The sequence below is a fragment of the Chironomus tepperi genome, unplaced genomic scaffold (assembly GCF_022539635.2).
Source record: "Chironomus tepperi strain 1889 unplaced genomic scaffold, CSIRO-AGI_Ctep_v1 contig_409, whole genome shotgun sequence".
NCBI classification, from domain to species: Eukaryota; Metazoa; Arthropoda; class Insecta; order Diptera; family Chironomidae; genus Chironomus; species Chironomus tepperi.
The window spans coordinates 401,453-421,497 of NW_027226531.1; the positions used below are offsets into that span (position 1 = coordinate 401,453).

General features: G+C 36.3%; 3 protein-coding genes across 3 annotated transcripts; 2 read left to right on the forward strand and 1 right to left on the reverse strand.

The window, feature by feature from the left end:
* Window positions 1-490: 490 nt before the first annotated feature.
* Window positions 491-17,357, forward strand: LOC139096931 (toll-like receptor Tollo). Its single transcript, XM_070648685.1, has 9 exons — window positions 491-1,518; window positions 1,807-2,011; window positions 2,076-2,152; window positions 2,713-3,299; window positions 13,537-14,488; window positions 14,631-14,902; window positions 16,212-16,291; window positions 16,352-16,425; window positions 16,483-17,357. The coding sequence occupies exons 1-9, from the start codon at window positions 552-554 to the stop codon at window positions 17,079-17,081; spliced, it is 3,813 nt and encodes a 1,270-aa protein (XP_070504786.1). The 5' UTR covers window positions 491-551; the 3' UTR covers window positions 17,082-17,357.
* LOC139096946 (CD109 antigen-like) lies at window positions 4,987-13,315 on the forward strand. Its single transcript, XM_070648701.1, has 8 exons — window positions 4,987-5,087; window positions 5,798-7,072; window positions 7,857-8,118; window positions 8,432-9,573; window positions 10,165-10,318; window positions 10,485-11,561; window positions 11,994-12,150; window positions 13,225-13,315. The coding sequence occupies exons 1-8, from the start codon at window positions 5,020-5,022 to the stop codon at window positions 13,272-13,274; spliced, it is 4,185 nt and encodes a 1,394-aa protein (XP_070504802.1). The 5' UTR covers window positions 4,987-5,019; the 3' UTR covers window positions 13,275-13,315.
* A 15-nt stretch (window positions 17,358-17,372) lies between the features above and the next one.
* On the reverse strand, window positions 17,373-19,528 carry LOC139096932 (putative leucine-rich repeat-containing protein DDB_G0290503). The gene is made up of 2 exons (XM_070648686.1): window positions 19,471-19,528; window positions 17,373-19,402 (listed from the first exon to the last, which is right to left on the reverse strand). Exon 2 carries the CDS (start codon window positions 19,086-19,088, stop codon window positions 17,373-17,375), a length of 1,716 nt encoding a protein of 571 aa, XP_070504787.1. The 5' UTR covers window positions 19,089-19,402; window positions 19,471-19,528.
* Between the last annotated feature and the right edge of the window lie 517 nt (window positions 19,529-20,045).

Sequence of the window (20,045 nt, forward strand, 5' to 3'; positions counted from 1 at the left end):
TTCCAGACAGACAGACAGTTCCAGACAGACAGACAGTTCCAGACAGACAGACAGTTCCAGACAGACAGACAGTTCCAGACAGACAGACAGTTCCAGACAGACAGACAGTTCCAGACAGACAGACAGTTCCAGACAGACAGACAGTTCCAGACAGACAGACAGTTCCAGACAGACAGACAGTTCCAGACAGACAGACAGTTCCAGACAGACAGACAGTTCCAGACAGACAGACAGTTCCAGACAGACAGACAGTTCCAGACAGACAGACAGTTCCAGACAGACAGACAGTTCCAGACAGACAGACAGTTCCAGACAGACAGACAGTCAGACGCATACAGTCACAGACACAGACATGTTTTGCATGTATTAATGAACGTTAACTGAGAATATTCAGAAACACATACAGTCAAATATTCTCAATTCATAAAGCGGGGTAGAGTTGGATGTGCCGAGAGAGTTCAATGCATGCATAATCTGAGAGTCGATTTCCTAGTAAATTGTGTTATCAAATTGAATTGGAAAGATTAGTCGCATTAATTTTTGTGTCAAAAATGGATTTTAGAATTTTAATAATAATTTGTGCCTTAATTGTTCATAAATGTGAAGCCATAGCTGAGTCTATGACATGTTCATACAGTGACAAAGCCTTTAATATACTCTATAAAGAAGACATCAAGTACACGTGTGAATTTACAATTGATGATGTTGTCAGCTACGAGATTGAACTTGAAAATGGCATTAATGGATATCATGATAAGGCAAAGGCTGACGATAATGTTACAGTGCTGGAAATAATGTCAAATTTGGAACAATTTACGTCAATTTTTTGTAATAAATTTCAAAATTTGGAAGTAATCAGCATTGATAATGTGACAATAAGTTCATTTGATGAATATTCGCTGCAACTTTGTGTAAATTTAGTGATTTTGGACTTAAATGCTGTCGGAATTACGGAAATTCCAGCAAATTTGTTCAGTGAAAATTTAAATTTGAATGAAATTAGGATTATGTCGAATAATATTGAGGAACTGCCACAGGATGTGTTTGAAAGTCAAGAAAATTTAATGAATTTGTCACTAATTAATAATAAAATTCAGTTCTTACCGAGTCGTGTCTTTGGATCCTTAAAAAATCTCGAATTTTTAAATTTGGACAATAATTTAATTAAAGTTCTTGATCCGGAACTGTTCAAGTCACAAAAAAAGCTACAAAAATTATCACTTAATTCAAATAAAATCACTGAACTTCCAAAGGATGTCTTCATAAATCTGAATGACCTTATGACACTCGAAATAAGCTCAAATCAGCTGACTGTCATCAATTCCAACTCCTTTGGCAAACACAGCAGCTTATCCTATGTCAATTTCAATGACAACAGAATATTTGCAATGGATTCGGAATTTTTTAAACTTGGTATAATAAGCACATTGAAGATGGAAGGGAATGTATGCATAAATGAGACAATTTATTATCGACAAGATGAGAATCTGCAGACTTGTTATGATAATTTTAGGAATGGTAAGTACTCTTTAATCTTTTCTCACCTCTCCTCTCACTCTCCTCTCACTCTTCTATGCGCTCCTTATCGCATCACTGCGCTCATCTGCGTTCACTTGCGCTCCATTGCGCTTCTCTGCGCTCCTCACTTTCCTCTCACTCTCATCTCACTCTCCTCTCACTCTCTCTGCATTCATCTGCGCTCTTCTGCGCTGCACTGCGCTGCCCTGCGCTGCCCTGTGCTCCCCTCTTTCCTCATTGTCATGACAAGATTGCTTGGATAATTTAGAAATTGAACTTTTATTTCAGATCCTTCAAATACCACTCCGGAACCAAGTACGACTACGACAACAATTACTGCAGCACCAGATACTTCGACAATTATTCCAACACCAGATGAATCAACATCGACTGCTTCAACAACCACAACAAGTCCAACACCTACGACTTTGGTTCCTAAACCAGAGGAAATTAATATCGCACTTAGTCCTTATTCTGCTGACGCATATCCTTGGTAAATTATAGATGAATTGGCAAAATAGCTGAATATCTGACTTGATAATAAATACTTTTTACAGGGTTGCAGCTGTAGTTTTGATGAATTCAGACTATCAATGTGGAGGTGTTCTAGTTTCTGACACAAAAATTGTCACAGGTAAGTCAAACATATGAATGTTTCCAAATAGCTCAAATCTGTTAACTATGCAGAACCATAATCCAGTACTAGGACAGGGTGACTCTGATTAAGTGATAGAATTTGGTTAAAAGCCGTCATGACTCTGACTCGATACCGGATAATGCTTAAAGGCCGGCATGACTCTGAATTCCGTTCAAATCCAGTATCAAGTCAGAGTCATGTTGGTCTTTAAACAGAATCCAGTAACAAGTCAAAGTCGTGTCCGCCTGGTGCTGGGTTTTGAATCGATTAAGCAAATTGTTCTCTCCAGTGCTATATCCTCCAAGTTTGAGCACAATGGCTTATAGAATCCTCCCTTGTCAAAGTGCTATGGATCTTCTGGATCTAAACAAGCAGTGGGCAACCTTTGGCTTCTCGTGGTACACCTTGATAGTAAACCTCGACCGAAACCCCACAAAGCATATAGTCCATGATCATGTGGGGATCCCAATACTGTCCCGCAGCCCGCAGATTGCCCACTACTGATCTAAAGAGTAAAATGACTTCTAAAAGTAAATTTTTTATCTCTTTTCATCCAGCTGCATCCTGCATGTACTCAAAGACCAAAGGCAAAAAGCTTTTTTCACGCGACATTCAAATTGTCTTAGGTTCACGAAGCATATTTAGACGATTTGAAAAAACTAAATCAACGTTGCCTGTTAATAGAATTAGTATCCATCCAGACTATAAAGTGGATTCACCGCTAAGTAATATTGCTGTGATTATTCTGGATAGAAAAGTCTTAATAAAAAGTCATATTAATTCAACTGAAATATCTGACAATGATTCAGCAATAACTGATGCTGTGTATGTAGCACATGGAACTAATAAAACTTTAAGCACCAAAGATACAGCTGTTAAAGCTGGCTACCTTCAAACTTCAATTTTAAATAACGAAAATTGTCAAAATTCAAAAATTGATGAATTATTCTGCATTAGTCAAGATAGTTTAGTTCCAACATGCGTCGATGTCATCGGAAGTGGACTTTATGTGAAGCAGAACAGCCAATTTTATCTTCGTGGAATTTTGACATCTGTTTCGGGTTCCTGTCGATCGCTATTTACAGATGTATCAAAATATAAAGATTGGATTGACAATGCAGCTGCTGTGGAGTCTGAGGAGTTTTAGGAGGTGGATTTTTGGGGATGAATGGTCGGTAATAGGCGTAGAGCATGCTGTCGAGAGGTTGGTAGTCTTAAGTATGGTAGATAAGGATGCTAATGAGCGTTTATGTCAGCTTGATCTACTCTTGGTAACAGAGTTGCAAAACAGGCATCTGTGACAGGCAAAAACCGTACAAATTCTTGATAATTTGTATAGTTTTGCAAGAAAAGTCATACAAATTATCATGAATTTGTATGGTTTTTGCCTGTCACGGGTGCCTGTCTTGCAACTCTGCTTGACAGCACGCTCTTTGCCTGCAAAGTATGCTTTCCCAAAATCTCGGTTCCAGAAGATTTTCGGGATTCGGGACGAGATCAGGATGGGACTGTCCCAGGATTTCCCGGTCCCGGTCCCGGTATTGAGAAAGCATACTGCAAAGGATTGCCAATTTTCCAACATGAATCCTCAAATCTGTTGAATCATCAAACTCAAAATTCAGTTCATCAAAATATAGAATAAATCATGATTAAGCCTATAATACCTCATACAAAAAAACCCAAAAAATAAATAAATAAACAAAAAATCCATTTTATTGACCTAAGGGTCAACTGTAGATTAACAAATAAGCTATTCATAATTTCAACACTGCTGTCTGTCAAAAATTAATCATAAATGTGTGAGATGATTTTGATTAATTTTACTCAAAAGTGTTTGATAATTTTTTCATTTTAATGTCAAAGATCAGAGCAGATTAATAAATTTGTTGTGATTAATTCTTGTTAATTTTGAGATGAATCTAGTTATTTGTTTCAGAATTTATTGATTCTGACATTATGTCAGCACTATGCACTTACTATAATTAATCTTTTCTCGGAACAGATTAATTACTTAATTTGACATGTTTATAATTTTCAGTGACTAGCCCGAATAGATGAGTTGATTGATACAAAATCTTGCAATCGGCTGACATGACTCTGGCATAGTACTTGATTTAAGACAAATTTTGTATCAAATTAGAGTCCTTTGCCAAAGAAGTAAAGAGGGTAGCCTTAAAGCTCAAAGCTTGCTCAAAGCTCTAATTAAGACACCACCTCGTTTATTAAGCAGTTGATGGAGTAGCAAGTCGTATATCGTATGGTCGTAAATTTTTGATTCTCGGACTAAACGTTTGCCTAAAATTTCTTCCCCTGACTATGACATTGAGTTGATCTAGCCAGTTATCTCCTTCAACATGGTACCACATGAGCATATCCATTGTCTATTCAAGATAGAATTACGTTACTGGTGCATTTTTGAAAATAATGACGAATATGACTTCACTTTGATTAGCTGACTTCATCCCAAACTGACAGAAGATATCGAAAGATAGAGTCCCATACGCCACAGCCAAGAAGGAAGTAAGAAATAAGATTTGCTAACTGAGTCACGAAATCTCAGCAAACATACATCGTAGAGAGCTCTGGTTTGATGCATTAGCTGCATTACACCGAGTTACTGACTTATCAATTGGTTTGGTGTCAAGGTACAAAAACACCATTATGGTACCTAAAATTGGTGTATGTTAGGATTTATACTAAATTATATACAGTTATTAGTGATAAGCATCACTTAAGGTAGGTCATGATTCAAAATTCATTTACATAGCCATCAAAGTAAATAAGTAAATGTGAGAGCTTATGTCTAATGACCAGAACCACAATATTTCAGTTTATTGTCACTTTATGTGTTAAACAGTAAGGTGATGTGGATTTTGGTGAAAATATTTTACACTCTTCTCCTGTTCGTTTCTGCGAGTGTATTCTGTATTGAGTAAGTATACTGATTAGGCTAAAGCATGACATTTTGAGAAGACAAGTCTCTCAAAGAGATTTGATTTTGTTTCTGTACAAATTTAAATTACGAATGATTACTAAATGCCGACGGGTTTTTCACTGTCTTTACATTTGCGCTATGTTACTTTGTGTTTTGTATGAAAGCTCATCTCTCGGTCTCTGCATATCGTGTATCTGGTGTTACTACATCTAGTATCATCAATCTACAATTGCACTAGGAAGGGGTTTGGCAGGAAGGTGGGAGGATGATGGTCTCTGATGCCGAGATTTGCTTGGGTAATTGTGGGTAGTCGTGACCGAGACTTCGGGAAACCTTAATTAGTGGTCAAAAGTCCAAATTTCTTCAATTTTCTAGACTTTTTCAAGTCAAAATTCCTAAATCCTTACAGAAATAAGCAAAATTTGCATGCTTTGATGAATAGCTCCTGAGTAATATCCATTCAATTATTCCCAACTGTTAATTCACATTATATTAGGACGGCCATCTCTGTATTTTTGCCGGGACGCTGCTGTACTTTTCTACCTTGCTGCTGTGTTCCGACAAAGTCTCAAAACGTCCCGATTTTTCAAGAAGTGTCCCGATATTTTGCGAAAATCCTCCTGGCCACCCTACATTATATTCATGTCCAACTTCATTCTCACATTTGACTCCAAATTCTCATTTATCACCTCCAAATTCCTTTATAGACTCTGTACAATATGGACACCCAAATCAGCATACGAAACAAAAAGCTACAATGCATTCATGCTTGTTAATTCCGTAAAACAAAGCACCGAACTGTCAATGCAATTTAGATCCTCAAACATCACAATTGAACTTCAAGATAATCAACATTTCATGTTTAAATATCCAACAAAAAGATTCAGAAATTTCAAATCCTTAAATTTTGCTGTGACTTTACATCGGAAGAGGATGGATGAAAATGTGACAATTCACGAATGTTCAACACAGGAACTGGAAGTAAAACCAGAAAAATTGGATTTTAATATTTTTATCCAATTAGACAAGCCGATCTACAAGCCAGGCGATGACGTAAGATTCAGGATTATAGTCATTGACAAGGACATGAGACCGTACATAATGAACACAATTGATGTCCAAGTTGTGGATCCATACAACCGCACAATTCAACGATATACTGACTTAGAGGAGAGAAATATCGGCATTTTTAAGGATTTATTCAGTCTGAGCAGGAACACGATTTTGGGTGACTGGAAGTTGCAGGTTGTGGTCGACAAGATGAGTTATTTAAAGGCATTGAAAGTCTTTCCAGTTCAAAAATACAATTTACCATTATTTGCTGTCAATATTGAGACATCATCAAGGCATTACTTGCCGGAATCCAGGATAGTCATATCCATCAGTGCCAGATACTCATTTGGTGACTTTGTGACTGGAAATGCTGATTTGGTCATCAATGACGTCACAACTAATCAGACATACTTCCAGCAGACATTTGAGAACATTTCAGGCATCAAGTCAGTCGCATTGAATGTCTTGGATGACTTAGGCATTAAAGTCATTAACAGAATGGATCTACAAGCTACAGTAACCTTCACAGAACCAGAAACAGGCCTAAAATCCAATAAATCTACAAAATTCAGCATCCATCCAGACGCAACAGTCAAAATGACTCCAGTACATCCCAAAGATTTCATTCCAGGACTTCCATTTGACATGAACTTGATCATCAAAAATTGGAAAAATGAAAGCATTGAAACGGACGAGGAAGTTCAAATTGACTACACATACAAGCTTGCCGATGGATCAAGTAGGAAAATCAGCAATCGACCAGATATTAAGAAGGGTATTGCCAAGCAGGAAGCTATTGTTCCAAAAGATGCTGTGGAATTTGACATAAATGCTAAATTTTTGAATAGTAAGACTTATAGGATGAAGGTTGGAGTTGAGAGAAATGAAATTGGATCTGATAAGCTGAATGTTGATTATTCTCCGAAAAGGTATGTAGGTTTTTGAAGTGGGATAGGCTGTCCCTAACAGACAAAGAGCATACTCTGAGTATATTCAATTTGATGAGGTCATTAATGTTCATTTTTACACGATTTTTAAGCACATTAATGCTCATTTGTATGAAAAAAGCATGCTTTAAGTATGCTCATTAATGTGAGCATGCTCTTTGTATTTTAGGGCTGATATTGGTCGATTGGTTGTGAATTTGACCTTTTATGGTTACTTGCCCGAACAGTCAAAGAGCATAGTCATGAATATGATCAAAAAGACTCAAGAGCACACTCATTTAATTGAATATGCTCATTATCTGTTAGGGTAGACATAATTACTGGTTTATACCAGTGATGGGCAACTTGTACGTCGCGGCACACTAGTGTGAAATGCCATGAACCATATACCTCGTGTGCGGTTTCAATCGAGGCTTACCACAAAGGTGTGCCACAATAAATTAAAAGCTGAGCACCACCGGTTTAGACCATTTAAGTAAGGTTTGCCAAAATTAGAAGCATAGGTCTGCATAGATGTAAAAATGCGAATCTAATTTTCTAGGGTTCGCCCAGATGCGCAGGCCTGCAGTTTTCTGAATCTATGCATCTATGTGCATCTAATTTTGGCAAACCCTATAATTTTCTAACGCATCTTGGCGAACCCTACATTTATGCAGAGTTGACAGGACTCCAATGTGGAGGCGCCTCCACTGGAGTCCGGACTCCACAAAGTCCTGCCAACTCTGCATTTAAGTTTAAGAATTTGAACTATATTCTCAACTTTCAGTCCAAACCTCCACGATTCCATTGAAATATTCATCAAAGGTGACGGACATCTGAACAAAATCATAATCATAATTACGTCAAAATATGGAATGAACGACGCAAAGTTGATTGATTGTAAAGAGCAGATTATCTGTACATTTGAGTTAAATATTGTTGAAGACATGATGCCTCAATTCAGAGTAGATGCATATTTTGTGAAAAGTAAGACATCAGTAGCTTATGGAAGTGCTAACATCAAGACGGCTAATTTGGGACCTAATCATGTAAGTTGGACGATTTTTTAAATTAAGATCGACGATTTGGGGTTGTTTCTTAGTCTGATTATATCAATGATCAGGAACAGAGTACCTCAGACTCTTTATGCTGCTCCAAATTGTATTCTTGGATCGGCACCGATTTTGTATAAAAAAGTCGACTCGACTTCATATAAATTCCAAGTCTAAGTTTAAGTCTGAGTCTGAATCTATCAACGATACTGCCATCCTGGGTAGTCTCTGTCTTGGTCTCGGCATCAAGAACCCTTACCCTACCCCATAAATACCCTTATAACCCTCACTCTAATCTCTATCATTCCAGCTCAAAATGTCACTCTCATCATCAAAAGTCAAGTCCAAATCAGCAGTAAAGTTCTCATTTGATACAACAGAAAATTCCCAAATTTACATCCTAGCCATAAATCAACGACTAAGATACCTAAGAGAAGGCAATGACGTCACATCAGATGACATAATCAGCACATACTTGCAACAAAATCCTGAAACTGAGATTCTTATGGATGACATGACATCGTGGCATGTCTGCACACCAGAGGAACTGACCAGAGTTGAGACAGGAAGGAATGACATAGCAAGTCACTCGGGTAGCTCAATAAATGGACATTTTGATGATGATGAATTTATAAATGATTTTGACTCAAATGACATTGATGTCGATGAGATTGAGGACTTGATAGACACACCGGACATGCCAATTGAGGACGGACTTCTTAGAGAACATTTTCCGGAAGTTTGGATTTTTGATGATTTTGAAGCTGAAAATTCAACAGTTGATAAAGTTTTTAGAGTTCCTGACTCGATGACATCGTGGCACATTTCAGCCATGTCTGTAAATGAGTATAATGGCATTGCTGTTGCTGAACCTCAACATTTGGTCGTTAAAAATGAATTTTTTATTAAATTCAGCTTGCCGTACTCAATTCGACACAAGGAAGTGCTGAAAATTGACATTCTGGTCTTCAACTACATCAAAAGCAACCAGGAAGTCAATGCCAAAGTCTACTTGATTAATTCCAAAGGAACTGAGTTCCAATTCGTTGAATACGCCAACAAAAACAACAGTTGTGTCCCGTCCTACAACAACAACCGTCATTCATCCAAAGACCTCACAATTCCAGGCACAGACATGAAAAAAGTCTCATTTTACATCAGGTCCAATCCATCCGACACTGACTTTTCATCAGAAAAATTCAAAAATATTCGATTTTATGCTGAAGGAACTGACAAAAAAGGCAAAAAGTACAAAGATGCAGCACAAAAGAAGCTGAGGATTGAGCCAATCGGAGTTAAACTTTACGACATTGACACAGCAACGCATGTGCTGTCAGGAAATAGAGCAATGACTGTCTTTGAGAATAGCAGTAACAAGTCAGACACAAGCACACAGTGCATCATCAGTGGGGATTATTTGAGTGACGAAATTAATTTGGATTCTAAATTTAAGTGAGTATTTTGAAGGTTTTGGAGATTTTGGGGAATGTTCGTCAGTTACGACAATTTTTTCGGTCAACCAATCTCCTTTGGCCGGGGGTTTGGTCATTCTCCTTATTTTATGTCACGTAATTTCTCTTAAGCTTTGAACATTCCTATAAGTCAGTGATGAGCAACCTGTGTGACGTGGCACACTATTGTATAAATGCCAGGAATCATATACGTATGTGGTTTTGGTCTAGGCTTACCAAAAAAGAGTGTGCCGCGAAAAATAAAAGGTTGCGCTTCACTGCCTTAAGCACTTTAGTAGGGTTTACCACGATTAGATGCGCAGGCCTGTACAAGGCATTGACACACGTTTCATCCGGATGAAATATTATTTGGGTCAGATGAAAGCGGATGAAGAGTGACAATGACTTGTGCCTGAACGGATGAAAACAAGGTCAGCAACAAGTCTGCGCATCTAAATCAATTAAATGCAAGCCTGCATAAATCTTTTCTAAGCAAACCTTACTCTTAAGCAACTCTAATTATTAACCTTTTAATAATAATTTTTACTTCAGCCAAGGAAGTAAGTAGAAGTAATTATTAACCTATTTACAGCCTCTGTCCAGGCGATTGTCTCGAGCAAAAGACATCACGACTGAAGGGAAATGTTCAGGTTTACAAATTCTTTGCAATCAGAAAGCGACCACAAAAAGTCAGTTACTTTAGTAAGCAGTATCAGGAGGTATTGGCTGAACGTCAGACACATTGGGTAAGTGGTAGTTGATCCTTGATTATTGGGAGATGTGGCGATAGATAGCTACGGAGATGCAGCCAAGTTTGTCAGAGCCATACTTGGTTTTGCATGGATTGCAGCAGTTTCTATTCATGTCTCATGATTCTCATCCTCGCTGTCTAATACATCCTTATATTTCCAGAACAATGGATCATCATCCGGCTACATAGCATACCTAGTTGATGCCCTTACATCAGCCATGGAGCTTAAACTAATACCTATGGATAAATCAGCAATAGAAAAGGAATTGGATGTACTTAAAGATGCACAAACTGAAAATGGACATTTTGGTAATTTTGGATCCGTTCCTGACTTTGACAGACATGACAGAGGAAATACTCAGCAGTACTTTGAGACTGCATACATTTTGGTGTCGTTCCTTAAAGCTAAAAGCCTTGTAGATAAAGACTACAGTGACGTCATCGATAAAGCATTCAGCTACCTTGATAATGACAAGAACAAGCACAGTGTCGACAATGAGGGACTGTCTATAGCTGCATACGCAAATGTCCTTGAAGGTTCATATGAGAGGAAGTTGACTGCAATGGAACTAATGGACACAATTGAAAAGTCATCAATTGAGTACAAAAATAACAAAAAATGCTTAAAAATTAGACCAAATGACGACAAATGCAGCTTAAGGCATACAGCATATACAGCACTAGTCTACCTAAAATTGGACCAGATCCATAAAGCAATGCCATTAATTTACTGGCTCCTTAAGTCCTACAATTTCCAGACATACAATGGATATACCTACAATGTCGCAATCATGACGGAACCGATCGCTGAGGCTGCAATTTATCTACAAACTGACTCAACTGATTTTGAGGTTATGCTTAAGGATGAGCTTAATTTTGAAAAATCCTTAAGAATCACAAAGGAAAATTCAACGGAAGCGCACAAAATTCTATTTCCATCATACTCAAAATTATTCAGTTCTACAGCCAGTGGACATGGCTATTGCTCAATCACTAAAATTACTGAGAAAATTTACTCACAATCTAAGTCGTCAGCTGCATTTGAAGTCACTGTTGGAGTCATGGTTAATGCTACAAATTTGAGACCAAAGGAAAAAGTTGTTCAAATTTGTGCTGAGTTCGATGCTTCAAATTCAGACTTTTTTACACTTAGTAATGTGATTTATGAGGTTGAGATGCCAAGTGGATATATTTATGTTGGTATGGTGGATGAGGAAAAGGTGTCGAAGGAAATATCGGTAAGTAGCCTGGGCTGGATGTCATTTTGATGTCAAAATTGACCAGAATTAGCCATTGTGTAGCTATCAGGATATGTCCGTATTATTTTGAAAATTTGCCGTAAATCCGAGACTTGGTGGAGTCAGGAGTTTAGTCAGGGGAAGGGTAGGGTTAAGGAGATCGAGCCTTCTGCTTCATATTTCCTAGCTACGCTCCAAATTGAACAGAAATCGAACAATTAAGATCAAAAATTGGAACTAAATGACCAAAAATTACAAGAAATGTGAGAAATTGACCCAAAAATTGACTGAACAGTCCTAGCTTACTTGTATTCACTCGTGTACCAAAAAACATTTGACTATTTCCATACTCTCATGGCTATTTCAAGTCATTAACCCAGTAAACTCGCAATTTATGTTAAATTAATATTTTTAATTCATAATTCCTCACAGCTGATTGAAGAGAAAAAAGCCAAAACTCTTATCATCATCCACTACAATAACTTTATGAGCTCACAGCAATACTGTGTTGATATTAAGGCTATGAAGCTGTTTGATGTTGAAGATTCACAGAGTGCAAGCATTAAGGTGTATGACTTTATGGATAAATGTGAGTATTTTGTTGGGCAGTAAGCAGAGTTGTGAAACGGCCTGATTTTATCGGTCGGCCAAAAACGGCGAGCGATAAAAAACGATGGCCGATAAAAACGATGAACGACTGGCCGATTCTCTCGGCCGCCGACATTGGCCTTCGCAACTCTGGCAGTAAGGGGTATACCTTGCTTTCCTGAAATCCCGGTTCCGGAAGATTTTTGACTTTTTGGGACTTTTCCGGGATTTTCCGGTCCTGACATCGAAAAAGTATACTTGGTGATAAGCCTTGACCGAAAACTCAATATCACGTCACACACTTTAATAGTGTGTATTGGCTTAATACGTTTAGTGTTTAGAAGGTTGATGCCCCGATCAGGCAAGGAGTATTCTCATGAGTTTGTATCACAATATTGAGTCCTAACAGGTAAAGAGAGTGCTCTCAAGAGCATGGTAAGGAGAGAATAATGCTCGCGAGTATACTTAACTAGTATATTCAAGGAGAGCAATCTCTTGAAAGCATGTTTCCCCTATTTGGGGAACCCCTGTTTGGAAATCTGTCAGGGGAATATGCTCAATTATAATGATTCATAAGCAAACTCATTTAAGTAAGCATGCTCATTGTCCGTTACTCATTGCTTCAACTCTTGAGTTACTAAGTAAGTAGAAAAACCCTTAGGGAGTGTTCGGTCATTACGTGACGTTCAAAATAGCCATTTTAGACTTATAGTTTCCTTCCGGTTCCCTACTGTAAGCTTTGAAACAAAATCATGAACCAACTGAGATTTTAACGATTCATTAGGGTGCTGTGATTGTGCCGCGATATACAGATTGTCCACCACTGCCTTAAATGATGAACCATAATTGGCAAGACTCGGTTGAAGTCTATTTGGAGTCTAGTGAAGTTCAACTCCCGGTGTCCTGCCAATCACAGACATCTGTGACAGGCAACCGTACAATTTCTTGATTTTTTTACAAATCCATACAATTTATCAAGAATTTGTACAGTTTTTCCCTGTCACAGGTGCCTGTTATCAAACTCTGCTGTCAATACTGTAGATTAACTAAATTATTTTCAATTTATATATTTCAGCAAACATCGCAGTTGAGTTTTACAAATTTACATCAAATATTCAATGTTAAAAAAGTGAAAATAAATAAAAATTGAGAGCAAAAATTTGAAATTTTTTGAGTTTTTTTTGAATCAACTAAAAATGAGCAATCGCCTATTTTGAATACTTTTGAATCAACGAAAATCCTACAATCGCCAGTTGAGCATACGAGTCGTTATCTTTCGGCTTTTGAGCTTATATTTGTGCTATATATAAAGAGAAGTCTCAGCATATTTTCAAAAAAATATCAAGATTAGTTTAATAAAAATTGTTGATTAAATAAAATGAAATTTAAATTTTTGTTAATTTTTTGTGGCTTAATATGTGAAATAGCAGCCAATGATGCTGTCTGTAAATACGCAAGAAGTGACATTTTTGTATATTTCATCAGAAATCAAGGCTATAAATGTGAATTAAAATTTGATACTGATTCATATGAAGATGTGTCATCAATTACCGGTGATCATGTCCAAAATAATGCCGACGGCAATGTCAACATCCTGCTCAGCTATCAGTCATCAAAAATTAGCGATTTTACGTCCATTTTTTGTGAAAAATTTCCAAATCTTGAAGCAATTAAGCTTGATAATGTTAAAATTAAGTCAATTGATGATGATTCACTCCAAAATTGTCAGCATTTACGTCTGCTGCATCTAAATAACAACAAAATTAGTCTAATTCCCAAAAATTTATTGACCGAGAATGCGGAACTGTCAGAAATTGAGATTGGATCTAATAAATTGAGGACATTGGACACGGATACATTTGAGATGCAAAATAATTTGAAGAAGTTGTTCCTTAATAAGAATAAAATTGAGACTTTACCGAGCAGAATTTTTCAGCCATTAAGGAACCTAGAACGGCTTAATCTTGATGGCAATGCCATTGAAATTTTGGATCCAAAATGGTTTGAACCTTTAGAAAAATTGGAAAAATTGTCATTAAATTCAAATAAGATTAACGACTTACCGGAAGGCATCTTTAGTTCCTTGGAACAGCTACGACTACTGGAAGTGACCAACAATCGTTTATCTGCTATTTATGCTGACTCATTTGGAAGCCATAGACACTTGACTAATGTTCATTTAAGTTTCAACCAAATTGATGCAATTGATCCTGATTTTGTCGACATATCTCCAATGTCTGTCCTTCTGTTGGAACACAACGTATGCTTTAATGAGAATGTAACCCGTAGGGACTTATTTGAGGATGACCTCGAGACATGCTTCAATAATTTCAAAGATGGTAAGTGTAAAATCATGTCAGACAGACAGTCCAGACAGACAGTCCAGACAGACAGTCCAGACAGACAGTCCAGACAGACAGTCCAGACAAACTAGGAGTCAAATTAGATTTTTCAGCATTATTTATATTTATAAAATTCTAGGTAGGGCACGTCCACATACATCATTGACGACGTCAACTACCACAACGACTACAACAACCACGACGACCAAAAGACCAACGACAACCACCACAACAACACGAAAACCAACCACAACTACGACCACTACAACAACAAAGAAGCCAACGACGACAACCACAACAACGGAACCAACGACTACAAAAAGGCCAACAACACGAAGACCAAGACCTACAACAACGGAAATGACAACCAAAAGGCCAAAACCAACTGCACCAATATTTATTCTACCAACGGTAAGTTTATTTTTGGACAATATTAAATACTAGAGTATCGGGAGCGTCCGTGGCGCCTCATCTTCAGAATTTTCAGCTTCACATTACACCCCCCATACCCCCTGATACCCCTCAATTTTCGGCTTCACATGGCTTCACAAAATGGATTCACATGGCTTCCGTTCTCGTATCAGCAAAGGAATTGGGTGTTTATAATATATTTAGATATAGACTAGATCAATATATAGAACATAATAGGATGTAGTTTAGGAATCTCCTAAAATACTTAAAGGCAATACGATCAATGACCTTCTATACAATCCCCTTAATAAGCTTATCTGAATAATAATACATTTAATATGAATGTAATACATTTTAAAAAAGGCAAGCTTAATGCTGATTAAACCCGAAAATCACTATTAGTCTAATCCGTCACCAAGCAAGAGTTATTCCTAGGGTGACCAGAGGATTTTCGTAAAAAATCGAGACATTTTTGGAAAAAATTGGGACATATTATGGCTTTGTCGGGACACAGCAGCAAGGATGAAAAGTACAGCATCGTTCCGACAAAAATACAGCAGATGGTCGCCCTAGTTATTCTGGCATCGAGTCAAAGTCAAGTCAGCCTGGGTCCACGCGGAACCTGAGTTACGTCTGCATGTTTTTGAATTTTGGATCGATTAATCGAATTGTGATATTTAAAATAGATTATTAGGCTTATCAAAGTTCCCTTGGGATTGCTAAGTTACCGATGTGATGACCAAAGCAATGCATTGGATCCAGGCTAGTCGGGAGGAAGAGGGTTAGGGGTTTGAGTCAACCATTCATCATTCTAGATAAAATTCTAAATTTTATTGACTTTTGCTTCTGTTTTTCTAAGCTTAACCAAAGCCCTGACTAAATTTTCGGGACTCGAGACGGTATCGTGACTTGAGACATGATTGAAACCGAGACTAGACTTCACCGAGAATTCTTAGTCTTTGTTCCGACATTGAGACACATTAGTTTCTCGCCCATTTATGATATATGCTGTAAAATGCTACTTACTTGGTTATCATTGATAGATCCAGTCCGGTATTCCTTCTTTTAGGTTTCGTAGCTTTGATATAAGGATGTCGGCTTGCTGGGGCAACGCACCCTGATTAACCAGAGCCGAGACATAGTGAATCTCCGCCCCAGTATGTGACTTGGATTAACGGTCTCTCACCACGGTAAGGTGGGGTTGGTACTTAGTGGTGTTAGGCTAAGCGGTGCACTAGGTTCCATGTGTCTTTGAGAGACCGTAAAATGCTACACAAGTGTGTATAATTCTTTAATTTAATACTTCCAGGCAAAGTACGGAACACCGCATCCAAGCATTAAGCCTCCAAATCCCAGTAGTAGTCAGTTTGATCGTGGTGCTTATCCATGGTATGTATGCTTACCTCAAATACGTTGATCTTAATTACTAATGAATAATATGATTCACAGGATTGTAGCTGTACATCTTCATGATAAGTATCATTGCGGTGGAGTTCTTATATCCAATAAAAAAGTCGTTACAGGTATGAATGTCATTAATTTTAGATCTAAACATCCATAAAGCATTATCACATCCACAGCTGCAAGATGTGTGTACAACAAACTCGCACGTGATTTAATGGTCATATTAGGATCACATACATTCAAAAAATTTGAAACTGGAAAGGCAACAACGTCTGTCTATCGAATTAGACTTAATCCTGAATTTGACATAGATGCTGGCAATGTTGATGCTGATGTTGCAGTTTTAATATTAAATGATGAAGTTAAATTCACAATGTATGTTAGACCGATTGCTATGATGGACATAAATCCAGATTCTGTGACTGTTAATGATGGAATGGTTGTCAGCTATGGACGGATAGGTGCTGGATCAACCGTTAATCCAAGACAAATTCAAACACAAATTCACGACAGTCAAGACTGTTCAATATCATCAAATGAAGCAAGTGACAGGACATTTTGTGGACAGTCTGATGTATGCACAGAAGATGTTGGAAGTGGATTGTTCATTAAATATGATAATCATTACTATCTACGTGGTATTGTATCATCTGTAATTGGTGTTAATAATGATGTATGTGATGATAATTCAAAGGATATATTCACTGATATTTATAAATTTACTGAATGGATTGCAAATACACCGATTGAGGATGTGATTGTCGATTATGATTAATTTAAAGAACAAGTAAGAAAGTCATTTGGGTAACTGAAATAAAGGCGCATTTTAGTTTTTCTTTTGTTTATTTTGATTTTTAAAAATTGCAAAAATTTAGATAGGAAAAATATGATGACGACAAGTAAGAAAGTCATATGGGTAACTGAAATAAAGGCGCATTTTAGTTTTTTTTTGCTTATTTTGATTTTTAAAAATTGTAAAAATTTAAATAGAAAAATTATGAAGACGACAAGTAAGAAAATCATATGGGTAACTGAAATAAAAGCGCAATTTTTGGTTTTTTTAAGTTTATTTTTGAATTTTAACAAATAAATTTTCCAATTTTTCATCAAGCATTTTTCCCAATTTTTCATCCAACATTTTTCCCAATTTTTCCTCTAAATTTGCTCCAAGATTTTTCATCAATCGCATTTCAATTCCTTTAATTTTTTCATCAAAATTTATCGACATTCTGTGAAACTTATTACTCAATTGATCCTCAATACGGACAAATTTCTCATCGATTTTACCCTCAAAGTCCATAAAATGAGGCTCAAGGCTCTCAACTTTGTCACTTAACGACGTAAACTTGTCAGTCATTTCATGATTTATGTTTGCAGTCAAATCATTCAACGACTTTTTAATCTCATTTTGGACTGTTTTAATTTTAGTAAATGAGTTCTTAGCCTCATTATGGACAATTGTATGATCACTAAGGATGGCTACAATTTCACTATTTAATAATTTTATGTCATCTTGACCTGATTTAATGTTTTTATTGACATCATCAAGTTTTGAGGTTATATTAATAAGTGAAAAGTCCTGAACAGTTCTAGTGATGTCATGTGACAATTTGAGTTCCTTAATGACTGAATTTGTATCATTTTGTAAGCTTTTAAGGTCACCAAGCACAATTTCATGATTTTTTTGGGTCTTATCATATTCATTAAGTATAGCAATAATATTATTTATGGATGTACTTTGAGGTCCATGTAAGGAAATTAATTGATTTTGAGATTTAAGGATGTCAATGACTTTAGGGCTAAGCTCACTAAATGAAGCTACTTGAGATGATTTAATGTCCAGGATCTCTTTGCCTAGCTGACTAAGTGACTCAGCCATGATCAATTGAGAAATATTCAGCTGATTTTGTGAATTATCAATCAATGACTTTATATCCTTTATAGTAATTTGAAGCGCATTTTGTGAGCCTTTAAGGTCATCAACTGGACCTTTTAGTCCACATTGCGATGATTTTAGATGCTCTAATTTATTCAACATGCTTTTTAATCCACTGTTGAAAGGATTTAAAGCAATTTTTTGGTATTTTTGAATGTCAGCTACTTTGGGGCTAAGAGAAGTAATCTCCTGACCTAGCTTACTAATGGACTCAGACGTGACCAACTGACTTTTCTGTAAATTATTTTGAAGGTCATCAATTGGACTTTTAAGTCCACATTGGAATAGCTTAAGGTCCTCAAAATATTCAATAACTTTCTTTTGACCATCATCAACAGTTTTAGTGACGACATTAAGCTTCGTGTCAATTGACTCAATTTTTTTCATTTGTTTACAATTTGAGCATTTTTCATTTTTAAGAATTTCAATTTTAGAGCTTAATGGACGAAATTTTAAAAATTTTGAATTTTTTGAGGATTTTTCAAAGCTTTCAAGTTTTGCATCAAAAACAGCAGAATCTAAAGTTTTGGACATACTTTCAAGGCTCTTAAGTTGAGTGCTGAGGAACAAAAAATCAGAATTTGGGCATTTTGACTTGACAACTTTTATGGCTGACTGAACTTTCTCTTTTGAATTGGAAATGTACTGAGCAATGCAAGGAACTTTTTCGAACCAAAAATGGCTTAATCTGTTCAAATTATCAAATACATTTGGGTCTATATAAATTATATTAGGTTCATCAAATCCTACAACCTCTAAATTAGGATTATAATCAAATAATCCCTGTTCTATAACTTCAATTCCATTGTCAGTCAAATCAAAATAAATTAAATTAGGAAATACCATCAAATCTGTCTGATGGATTTCCTTTAAATGACAATTTTGAATCCAAATTATTTTAATATTTTTAAAATAAATTTCCTACTGGAAAGACTTCAATTGTTTTACCTTCAGCATAGAAGCCATGAACGTCATCGTTGCTTTTTGATTTTTCGTGTGTTCCATTAATTCCGATATTTTGTGCTGATTCTTCTGTTATAATGTTTGGCTCGTTGTTGACTTCACATTGATAGATGACATCCACAACATAATAGCTTTCAATTCCATAACTACATTCAATATCAGTCGATGTTGATGATGTGATGAGACACAAAGCAACGCTAGACGAGGAAATGACAAAAAAAAATTATTTTAATTATTTTGCAATTTTTAGTCCAATTTTCTCAACTTAAAAAATTATTTTCAACATTCACAAAATTGAGATGCACAAGAAATAATTTTTAGTTCCTTTAAACTCAAAAGTTGAACAGAAAATGATTTCAAAAGTAAAATTAAGCTGCAGTTTTTATATGATTATTTATTTAAAAGTATTTGTGTATTTTTCATATAAATTGGTTGAATTTGCAACCGGATTTTACTTGATTATACATTTCTGTTATACATTTTTGTGGTAAAAGATAATCCAATGACAAAAGTCAAAAAAACATTTCTGATAAGAAATTTTCACAAAAATATTGCATGCGCACTTAATAACTTCCTTGGTTGGGGTTCATTGTCGTGAGTATGGAATGTCTAAAAACAGCTTTATTCTTAGAAACAGTCCTGAGATGTTAAGGACTCTAGGATGTCCTTTTCAACATATCCAATCCAGGAATTCTTCGGTTTTTCTCGCGATCTCTTCCATAGTTTTTAGTTTGAGCTAATTTTGAGTAAAAATTAATTGATAATCCGGAGATAAAGTACGACACCACGTTTTGGAGGAATCATGTAACTTGGATGAGTTTTGACTTAACTGCCTTTAGA